This window comes from Vipera ursinii, assembly GCF_947247035.1.
Source record: "Vipera ursinii genome assembly, chromosome: 2".
NCBI classification, from domain to species: domain Eukaryota; kingdom Metazoa; phylum Chordata; class Lepidosauria; order Squamata; family Viperidae; genus Vipera; species Vipera ursinii.
Window position 1 is genome coordinate 40,207,718 of NC_139513.1, and position 12,126 is coordinate 40,219,843.

Consider the following 12,126-nt stretch of genomic DNA (forward strand, 5'->3'; position numbering starts at 1 on the left):
CAAAATAGTTACTTTAATAGACAGTATAGGTTTATTTGAGAAACAAAGCTTTAAAAGTTAAAATGCTCAAAGTAACTATTATTTATTCAGACAGTAGGAAAAGTATTTTTAGAGTTGCCAAAGTGAGATACAACTCATGATCCACTTGAGCTGGCAAACAGCCAAGCTCAATATTCTTTTGCCAGAAAACATTGTAGACATTAGTTCTTATTACCCACATTAATGAAGTAGCACCTGAAATAATTTGGTAGGCACTGAAGTTGGAGGTGAAAACCAGCACTGTCAACTATCAGATGATTTTTTTTTAATCCCATTTATATCCCGCCCTTCTCCGAAGACTCAGGGCAGCTTACAATCTAAAGCACAAATCAATGTGCTTAGCAGTAGCCTTCATTCTATGTATATGCCTGCTTATTAGGGCTTTCGCCCCCCCTCAGCGGCATTATTACAAAGTCAGCTTAATTGCCCCCAACAATCTGGGTCCTCATTTTACCTACGTCGGAAGGATGGAAGGCTGAGTCAACCTTGAGCCTGGTGGGACTTGAACCTGCACTAATTGCAGGCAGCTGGTGTTACTTAAGGAGGCATTAGCCCACTGCTCCGCCAAGGCTCTATATTTTTGATACTGCAGCTTCTTTCACTGCTTATTGCTATTTTATAGTGTAACAAATGGGATGACTGGAAAACCTAGAAGAAAGGTTGTTTTTCTATACAGACTGCAACAAATGTTAGTTGCACAGGCCAATCACAATGTTTTATTTTTTTTCCATAGAAGTTACTCTAATTTGAAATGTTCAAAGGTTACAAGTTAAGCAAGTAAATAAATGTTTAGAAAAAACTGGGAACCATTTTGAACTATTTATATAATAAATTGTCTATGGAGCCTGATTTGGATCTATTCTTTATATGCTCTCTACATGGGGCTGCCCCTGAAGACCACTCGGAGGCTTCAACTGGTGCAGAATGCAGCCGTGCGAGTTGTGATGGGGGTCTCCCGATACTCCAACGTAACACCTCTACTCCGCAAGCTGCATTGGCTTCCGGTTGCCCTCCGGGTGAAATTCAAGGTGCTGGTGATGACCCATAAAGCCCTACATGGCTTGGGTCCGGGATATCTGAGGGAACACCTGCTGCCAGCATCAAGTTCCCTTCGTCCAGTGCGCTCCCACAGGGAGGGTCTTCTCAGGGTGCCACCGGTAAGAGATTGCTGGCGGGTAACACCCAGGGATAGGGCCTTCTCAGTGGGGGCGCCTGTCCTTTGGAACCAGCTGCCAGTGGAGCTGAGAACTGCCCCCGACCTCCGTTCATTCCGCCGGGGCCTGAAGACCTGGCTCTTCGAGCTCTCTGGCCCAGGCTGAGGATTAATTTATTTTAATTGGGGTTTTATTTATACAGAGATAAATTTAATCTTTTTAAAGTTGGTTTTTAACTTTTGTATTTTTGGTTTTTAATTATCCTGTAAACCGCCCTGAGTCCTCCGGAAAAGGGTGGTATATAAATGTAATAAAATAAATAAATAAATAAATACTGTCATCAAATATGCAAGATAACATTTCAAACTATGATTCAAAAAACTTTTGTGCAGGTCTATTGACTATTAGTCCAATACACCCAATATTAATGAACCAACAAAGGTAAATCTTGGGAATACACAGAACCATGAGGGATTTATATCAGGGGAATCTTAATCCAAGCCATGGCAAAACATTCACCAATTATTTAATGAAATATGAGAATTCTGTATGCTGCTGCAAAAACAAAGATAATCATAGAAATCAAACTCCTACAGTGCCTTTCTTGACAGAAGTAAACAGGTTGTTTCATTGTTTAAAATCAGCCTTCAATCTAGATTTAAAGAGGTTTATATTCCACCAATCATTCTGTCACATAACCTGGATCTCACCAGAAAGAAAAGCACTTGAAAACAAAGAGGGATTCAGAGGCCACTGTGAACAAATGCAGTTCCATTCTTATAGCCAAAGCAGAGGCCCAAACCACATTCATAATACTCAATTACAATATTAACGCATGAGAGGATGTTATAATTTTAAATATATTTAGAAATATTTCTACATAAGGTATAGACAGTATAAAAAGGGCTCCTTGTAAGGGAGGCATTCATTACTTAAGCAGAGGCTTATTAACATGATGCTTAATGATTCTATGACTTTCTGGAGCCACTGAACAAATTGCCTCTCGTTAAATGTCTATTTGCAAAGATCACCTCCAAGGCACTATGATAAACTGTCCAGGAGGATGAAACAACAATATAGTATAATTCAGGAAAAGAGAGAATTCTGAAACTGGGGTAATACTCATAAGTAGAAATAAAACTTACTCAACAGCAATGGGTCAAACAAAAGGAGAGTAGGAGCGACATTATATATGAAAGAAATGCACACATGTATTGATTGATGAGAGCCAGGAATTGGAACATGAGGTTCTTGACAAAAGCATTTGGGTTAACAGAAGGAAGGGGAAACAAAAAGTATTATTGTGATGGTGTGCTACAGACTATCAAGGAGGAACATCAGGATTACACAAACCTGGGACAGGTTACAGCAGGCATGTCAAACTCGCGACGTCACGTGACGTCGTGTGACGTAACGTGATGTCGTGTGATGTAATGTGATGTCGTGTGACGTAACGTGACGTCGCGCGACGTATCGGAGCTTTTTCCCCATTGCCGGCAATGGGGTGGGCGCGGTTTCGTCGTGACGTGTCCTGGGTTACAGAATCTCAAAAGGAGTGACAAAGTAATAATGGGAAATTTCAACTACCCAATAATCGGTTAGAAAAACAACTGGGTCAAGAAGAGGAAGATCTTGAAATTACTCTGTATCTTGCTGACCGTTTCATGTTCCAGAAAGCTAAAGAAGAGACAAGATTTTTCTAGTCCTGTTTGTAATCAATAGGGAAGAGCTGGTTGAAAAATAAAAACAGTTTGAGAAGAAGTCACTTTGAGAAGAAGTGATAGCAACATCTTAAGGTTTAAGATACTATAGAAAGAGAAATTGGAAGACAGCTGTTTGTGCACAGTAGATTTCAGACAGCTAATTTAACAAGCTAGAGAAATATGATTTCTCAGGGAATACATGGCCACTAAGAAGAAGATTAAATGTCTAGACAAGATTAATTACATCTGAGAGTCATCTCAGAACCCTCTTTTTGTGATTTTTGAATAATCATGGAGATCAGGCTAAGCACTGGAGAAGGACAAATATTGTTTCTATCTACATAAAATGAAAAAAATAACAAAGATTAGTCAATGATAGCCATATTACATAACCTTCAGCTAGAACCGTTCATTTAACAATAGTTTGCTTATATGACCATCTTGGAAGAACTGCTTACAATCTTTACTGGCATCATCCCCATGGTCATGTTATCGCAACCCAGAGTCTTAGCAATCAGCTTGTATTAACTATGGTTGCAGTGTTCTGTGATCAAGTAATTGCTATTTGTGATTGTTCATTGAAGTTGGATTTGCTTAACGACCACATGCTTTGCTTAATGGTCATCATAAAAATAGTCATAAAATCAGATTTAATCATGTGGTGACTCAAGTTATGACTGCATTGATTTACAACCGCAGTTCCAGTTCTCATACATAATACTCTTACAACAACAATCCGGTGAGGTGGGTTAAGTTGAGAGGAAGTGACTGTTTAAGGCAGGACTAGACCTCATGTTTTCTATGCCAGGATCTTAACTGTTATACTAAACTAGCTTTGTTTTGGAATTAACAAATTAATTTAAATCAAATCAAATCAAATCAAAATAAATTGGGTTGACAGCTGCCAATCTAAATCTCACCAGGACAAAGTTCAATTTTCACTAGCTCACTGGTTGATTCAGATTTCCATCTTTCCAAAGTTGGTAAAATGAGGACCCGTATTGCTGGGGTGGGCATATGATGACTCTGTAAACCACTGTAAAGCACTGTGAAGAGGCATATATGTCTAAGTGCTATAAAGGTCTGTGATTAATTGGAGGCAACTGATGATTTGGTTCAAAGGGTTCGCCTGCCAAATCCCATCTTGCTCTACTGAGCAGTAATACCTAAGTGAATATAATTAAATAGTTCTTCCCAAATTATTCACTCAGTTCTCAAACAAAACATTTCAAATTAACCAATTTCTCCATATATAAACAGCAGACTAGAAGTTGAATCTCCGAGTGAGATTCAAGGTGCTGGTGATGACCTATAGAGCCCTAAATGGCTTGGGTCCGGATTATCTGAGGGAACACCTGCTGCCGGCATCAACTTCCCATCGTCCTGTGCGCTCCCACAGGGAGGGCCTTCTTAGGGTACCGCCGGTGAAGGATTGCCGGCGGGTAACTCCCAGAGAGAGGGCCTTCTCTGTGGGTGCGCCTGCCCTATGGAACCAACTTCTGATGGAACTTAGGACTGCCTCCGACCTCCGCTCATTCCGCCGGGACCTGAAAACTTGGCTCTTTGAGCTGTCGGGCCTAGACTGAGGGGTTTTAATGTTTTAACTTTTTAAATTTTGGGCTCTAAATTTAATTAACTGTTTTAATTAACTGTTTTAAATCTTTTAACTTTTGTATGGTATGATTTTAATTGCCCTGTAAACCGCCCTGAGTCCTACGGGAATAGGGCGGTATATAAGTTAAAATAATAAATAAATAAATAATCTAAAGCCATCCCAAGCCTATCTATAAATTTCTGTTGTCATGATTTTTAAATGGATAAAATGGTACATCATAGGGCAACATAGGGCAGTGTTCCAATATCTCAGGGGCTGCCACAAAGAAGAGGGAGTCAAGCTATTCTCCAAAGCGCCTGAAGGCAGGACAAGACGCAACGGATGGAAACTAATCAAACAGAGAAGCAACCTAGAATTAAGGAGAAACTTCCTGACAGTTACAACAATTAACCAGTGGAACAACCTGCCTCCAGAAGCTGTGAATGCTCCAACACTGGAAGTTTTCAAGAAGAGACTGGACAGCCATTTGTCCGAAATGGTATAGGGTTTCCTGCCCGAGCAGGGGGTTGGACTAGATGACCTCCAAGGTCCCTTCCAACTACTTCTTCTTCTTCTTCTTCTTCTTCTTCTTCTTCTTCTTCTTCTTCTTCTTCTTCTTCTTCTTCTTCTTCTTCTTCTTCTTATTATTATTATTATTATTATTATTATTATTATTATTATTATTATTTAATGAATAGAAGGTCTAGGGGGGGACATGATAGCAGTGTTCCAATATCTCAGGGGCTGCCACAAAGAAGAGAGAGTCAAGCTATTCTCCAAATCACCTGAAGGTAGGACAAGAAGCAACCAACCAAAGAGAGAAGCAACCTAGAACTAAGGAGAAATTTCCTGACAGTGAGAACAATTAACCTGTGGAACAACCTGCCTCCAGAAGCTGTGAATGCTCCAACACTGGAAGTTTTTAAGAAGAGACAGCCATTTGTCTGAAATGGTATAGGGTTTCCTGCCTGAACAAAGGGTTGGACTAGATGACTTCCAAGGTGCCTTCCAACACCACCACCACTACTACTACTACTACTACTACTATTAGTTATTATTTGCATAGAACTGTATCAAAAGATTATAAACAAAAGGAACTTCCAGTGCTGCATAATGCTAAAGTATTTTCATTCTGTGACTGTTTAATTGCCAGCATCTCATGAAAGGCAAACTGCAATGGCAGTTTCTCCTGAAGAAATAAAGTACTGGAAAATTTAGTTTATCAACTGAAAGAAGCCTTTAAATCAGGGGTCTTCAAACTTGGCAGTTTTATGACTTGTGGACTTCAACTCCCAGAATTCCTAAGCTAGCATGCCTGGCTGAGGAATTCTGGGAGTTGAAGTCCAAAAGTCATAAAAGGGCCAGGTTTGAAGACCCCTGCTTTAAATTAAGCAAGATGTTACCATTTTTGGTGGGCACACTATGTACTTGTTTCATAATGAATTTAGATAGCATTTAAATGACACTAATAGCTATTTCATACACTAATAGCTATTTCATACTACTTTGTAACAAGTAGTTTGTAGCTTCTCTTCCAAATTAAATTATGATGCAATTGCCTTTATTTTGTTTCTTTATTTTCTATATAAGAACAAATAAGAAAATGATTGCACTGTTCCTTTTTTATAGTAAGCAAAAATAATGTTTTATATTTATACCGGCTTACAATTGAGACCAAAATTTCTGTTGTTAAGTGAGTTTTGCCCCACCTTTCTTGCCACAGTTGTTAAGTGAATATTGCAATTGTTGAGTTAGTATCACAGTTGTTACCGTAAGTGAATCTGGTTTCTGCATTGAGTTTTCTGTATCTGAATTTTGATCATGTGACCATGGGGATGCTGCAATGGTCGTAAGTGTGAAAAACAATTGTAAGTCACTTTTTTCAGTGCTTTTGTATCTTTAAACAGTCACCATATGAAGTGTTGTAAGTTGAGGACTACCTGTATCACAGTGAATAATGATTTTGTTTCCTTATCAAAGATGTAATATTAGAATAAGAACCTTTAGCCTCCACAGCCTACAGTGGAGTAGCTCCTACTCTAAGTTACTGAAGAATGGAATGGAATTAAATAAATAAATGAACTTTATTTGCATACCTTGTTTATATAAAGGCATTCAGCCCAAATTCAAAATATAGGGACCTTTTCTCATTATAGTAAGAAGCCAATAATACCCAGTCGGATAGGTATCAAAGAACTCATAAAACATCTATAGGTTGGCTGATCTTGTAGTAGCAAAGGCATTATTAAACTGGCTAGCAATCTCTAAATCCCAGGAAATACAAATTAGGTATTAACCTAGACTTTGATGTGGACCAACAATGTTAACTTGGACAGATTATCCAATTTATACTCTAAAACAGGGGTGTCAAACTGCCGACCCGTGGGCCGGACGCATCACCAAGAAACCACGCCCACCCCATTGCCAGCAATGGGAAAAAAGCTCCAATACGTCACGCAACGTCACATGATGTCGGAGGTTTGACATGTCTGCTCTAAGAGTTGAGACTTCAACTCAACCCTGACAAGACTGAGTGGCTGTGCATTCCGGCATCCCGGGACATTCAAAATGTTCCATCTCTTTCTATGGGGGGTGAGCTCTTACCCCCCGTGGATAGGGCTCGCAACTTGGGAGTCCTCCTAGATTCACGGCTTACCCTGGAAGATCATATAGTGGCCGTGACTAGGGGGGCTTTCGCCCAGGTTCGCCTGGTGCGCCAGTTGCGGCCCTATCTGAACCGGGATGCCCTGTGTACGGTCACTCATGCGCTCGTGACCTCTCGCCTTGACTACTGTAATGCTCTCTACGTGGGGCTTCCCTTGAAGACCACTCGGAGGCTCCAACTGGTGCAGAATGCGGCCGCGAGAGTTGTCTTGGGAGTTTCCCGGTACTCCCATGTTACACCTTTGCTCCGCGAGCTGCATTGGTTACCAGTTTAATTTAATTTAATTTAATAACATTTATATACCGCCCTTCTCCCTGAGGACTCAGGGCGGTTCACAGGGCAGAATAAAATAGCAAATACAAACATTAAAAAAAGATTAAACAATTGCCCTAGTTAAAAACAATGGAAATACAGCGCTAAAAACCCCAAGAAAAATTAAAAGACCAAAGATAAAACAACCCCAGCAATCCCCATCAGGCTAGGCCAGCTTGTACAAACAGAAATGTCTTAAGATCGCGACGAAAGGAGCGAAGATCGGGCGCCATCCGGAGCTCTACTGGTAGCTGATTCCACAGCTCCGGAGCGCCCACAGAGAAGGATCTCCCCCTGGGGGCCACCAATCGACATTCTCTGATCGGTGGCACCCTGAGGAGGCCCTCTCTGTGGGAACGCACAGGGCGCAGGGAGCTTGATGCCGGCAGCAGATGTTCCCTGAGGTACTCCGGCCCCATGCCATGGAGTGCTTTGAACACCGTTACCAGTACCTTGAATCTCACCCGGAAGACAACTGGCAACCAATGCAGCTCACGGAGCAGAGGTGTAACGTGGGAGTATCGGGAAACTCCCAACACCACTCTCGCGGCTGCATTCTGTACCAGTTGGAGCTTCCGGGTGGTCCTCAAGGGCAGCCCCATGTAGAGAGCGTTGCAGTAGTCCAGACGAGAGGACACGAGCGCATGAGTGACCGTGCATAGATCATCCCGGCTAAGATAGGGCCGCAACTGACGCACCAGGCGAACCTGTGCGAAGGCCCCCCTAGTCACAGCTCCTATATGGTCTTCCAAGGTGAGCCGTGAATCTAGGAGGACCCCCAGGTTGCGAGCCCTATCTACGGGGGGTAATAGTTCACCCCCCATAGCCAGAGGTGGAATGTCCGAATAAACCCGGGATGAAGGTATGCAAAGCCACTCAGTCTTGTCGGGGTTGAGTTGGAGTCTGTTCCTCCCCATCCAGACCCGAACCGCCTCCAGTCTGTTCCTCCCCATCCAGAACCTCACCCCAGTTGTCTTTCGGGTGAGGTTCAAGGTGTTGGTTACGATCTTTAAGGCCCTACATGGCATGGGTCTGGGATACCTCAGGGACCACCTGCTGCCGGCATCGACTCCCCTCCGCCCTGTGCGTTCCCACAGAGAGGGCCTCCTCAGGGTGCCGCCAGTCAAGGAATGTCGACTGGTGGCCCCCAGGGGGAGGGCCTTCTCTGTGGGTGCTCCGGCATTATGGAATCAACTGCCGGTGGAGCTCCGGATGGCACCAGACCTCCAAACTTTCCGTCGGGGCCTGAAGACCCACCTGTTCGAATTAGCTGGTCTGGCCTGATGGGGGATTATGGGTTTTTAATTGTTTTTTAAATTTGTATTACTGTTTTTAATTGGGCATGGGTTTAATCCTTTTTTAATTTTTGTATTGTCTTTCTTTTTATATATGCCCTGTGAACCGCCCTGAGTCCCTACCAAGGAGAAGGGCGGTATATAAATCAAATAAACTATAAACTATAAACTATAAAAGGTAATCTGGTATATTACAATTGAAAGTTCAGGTCATCCCTGATGATTAGGCAATAGTTACAAAATGCTCACTTATGATTTAGCACAAGTTAATATTTCACATTTTAATTTACTATATATTCTGTGTGAATGAATGAAACAGAATGAAACAGAAACACTGATAAGATTTAAAGAATTATCACAAATATTGTCACAAGCCTCAAAGACATAAATTAAAGGATGAACTTCAGGGGGGAAAAAACTAAAGAGAAGTTCCTTTATTTCCATAACCTTATTATAATCAGGCAATTCTTTATCTTAAAAAGTTACCTTGAGGTGTGATTTGAGTCACTGGTCTTTGTTGTATTTCCAGACTTTATACTGTTTGCTTCACTAGGAGGATCTTTCACAATATCTGACTTTGGCCTGAAAGAAAGAATGCCAGATGAAAAGTTAACACATTATAAATATACTGGTATTCTGGGAATATCATTCCTGAAACTGGGAGAAATAGTCACCTGGAGGTAAACTTTCATGTAAATATATATATTCATACATTATTATATAATGAATGGAGGTTTTATGCATTACTCATCTAAGAAGAAATGAGAATAACTCAATAAAGTCATATGGACAAGAAAAGAAAAGAAATTCATGCTGACGGTTTTAATAAGAATTATGTTTCTTCCTACTATGGGAAAATTTAAAATTTAACTATGAAAGGAGGGCAGCATCCAGGAAAAAGTCATGTAACTTGAATTAAGTGGTAGAGATAATATAAGGAAGGAGAGAATTACTGTTTGATCACAATTTAGAAACCACTGTAAATTAGGATTAAGAATTTGTCAAAAATATCAGGCTGTCTGGAATTTCAAAGCTGGGAGAACAGGTATGCACATGTATAAGAGCTACAGATACAAATACGTTTGTCTGCATAACTTTTACTGGTTGATCCAGAAACATACTTAGTCTTCTTGTTGGTATTCTTCTTTATAACACTTTGACTAACTTCTTTTTCTTTGTCTGTTTTTTTCTCTTCTTGCTTTTCCACTTTTTCTTTCTTTTCCTTTTTAGGAGGTGGTGGGGTAGCATATTGCTGAGCAACTTGTTGTGCTACAAGCTGAGAATTTATCCTAGGTTTCCTATAAGATAAGGGGAAATAAAAAAGAAATACTCATTATCAGTGACTTTATTAAAACAAACGGGCAACTGGTGAAAAAAATATCAATAAAAGAAGTGTTTTTCCAAGTAAGCAATGCTTAATCTTAACTAGCAAAAGTGTAAGGTCTAAAATTTTAAAACACTGCATTCACCAAAACATTGAACATCCCTTAGACTAAAATAGAATTCTAGCCCATGCTTGTTTTGAAGAACACTCATACGTTTTTCAAAAATATATGAATGTAATAATTTCATTTAAGATGTACTAGTATGAAGTTGTACTCTGTGGGCCACTGAAAGCCAAGAAACCATACTCTGTACATCATGAACTTTTCAAAGTCATTTCATTATTTCGTTACATGAACATTGCTATTTTGTTAAACAACTAAAAATAGAGTTAGTCATGTCTCATTTAACTATAATTCATCAGAGTAAATCCATCTTCCTTAAATTTAAAAGACTGACAATCACAGCTTAGAGTCTGTCAATCAGATCAAAGTTAAAAATAAACAATACATTCAGAGTGTCATAATTAGAAGTCATGTCTCTACCAGCCTCCAACTGGTACTGATTCTGAACAGTACTTTCTGTAATTATTATAACAGACTGACACTTAAAGCTGAGAGCAACTAGAAAACTACAATTTGCAAAGACTTTTTTTAGAATTTCTGCAAACAAAAGACATAACATTGGCCAGTCATCATCACTAAGAAGTAACCACTATGTGGCAGCTAAGAAACCTATAATCCAAGAGTAGGAAAAAATAATAATAAAAAAGTCTTTGATTCAGGTTATGGTTCATTTCTTGGCTATCTTCTGATCACCAGATTTTTAAGGATATGACAGAACTGGAAAAGTGCAGAAGTGTTCTACAAAAATGACTAAAGGCTCAAAAATCTTCCTTTTGGGAAAATACCATTTGGAACATTTTAGTTTGACATGAGATGTTACTGAGGTGTATACAATCACACGTGACTTCTTGAAGATCTGTAATGAAGGAAAACTTGCCACCTCATGTAACAAACAGCATGTTCCCTCATTGGCAGTTTGTACAGACAGAATGCTCCTCCTGATATCTACCTGGAAGACTTTCCTTTAGTTTTAACCCAATCTATTAATCTCTGGAGCAATAGGGAATAAGTTAATTTCCTCTCCTGTGTGACAGCTCTTCAAATATTTTAAGATTACTATTGTATCAACTTTCTCTTCTGTGGGCTAAAAATACCTAGATCTTTTAATCATTCCACACAGGGCTAGGTTTCAAATCTTTCACTATCTTATTAGTTTTCAGCTCCACTAGATATACCAGACCATGAAATCAACCCCACAGGATGTCTACAGCAACTTTGTAGCCCCATTGCCTTACCAACACAGACAGCTTATCTCTGCAACATCATCCTTCTTAGTGTCTACATTAGTACTGCTCCAATGTTATTGTCATTTTTGAATGTGGTGAGAATGTGTCCAGAATTGGACACGGTACTTCAAACAGAATCTAACCAGGATAGAATGCAATACTTACTTCCTGTGATTTGGACCCTCTGCTCCTGTTGTTGCACTCTAATACTTGCCTTTAACAACTGCATTACACTACTGACTTGTTTAATTTGTGGCCTACAAGGATACCCATATACTTTCCATAAAGGTAAAGGTTTCTCTGTCCAGTTGTGTCTGATTCTATGGGGCAGAGCTCATTTATGTTTCTTAGCCAGAGAAAACAGCGTTGTCCGAAGACACCTTCGTAGTCATGTGGCCAGAATGACTATACACTGAGGCACACAGAACTCACATTTACTGTTAAATCAGAATACATCTGGTAGAAGGGCTTACTGCTAACAGAAATCCCAATTCATATTCAAAACAATTCCTTACACCGATATTTTTTTGTAAAATGAATTAAAGACCTGTTAACCAACTACAGGCAGTCTTTCTTGACTTACGACCAGTCACTCAGTCACCGTTTGAAGTTCTGAGAGACCTACAGCAGGGTGTACTTACTACCTGGATTAAAACTTCCAATGATTGTTGCCCATGACATGATCACCCT

General features: G+C 40.1%; 1 protein-coding gene across 1 annotated transcript in view; it reads right to left on the reverse strand.

Annotated features, from left to right (window-relative positions):
• The window catches only part of RYBP (RING1 and YY1 binding protein), a 57,248-nt gene that overhangs the window by 6,142 nt on the left and 38,980 nt on the right, over window positions 1-12,126 (reverse strand). The window contains exons 3-4 of the mRNA XM_083354316.1: window positions 9,884-10,060; window positions 9,249-9,344 (exon numbers count right to left, since the gene is read on the reverse strand). Coding sequence (XP_083210442.1) covers window positions 9,249-9,344; window positions 9,884-10,060 — 273 coding nt within the window. The remainder of the gene's footprint in view (window positions 1-9,248; window positions 9,345-9,883; window positions 10,061-12,126) is intronic.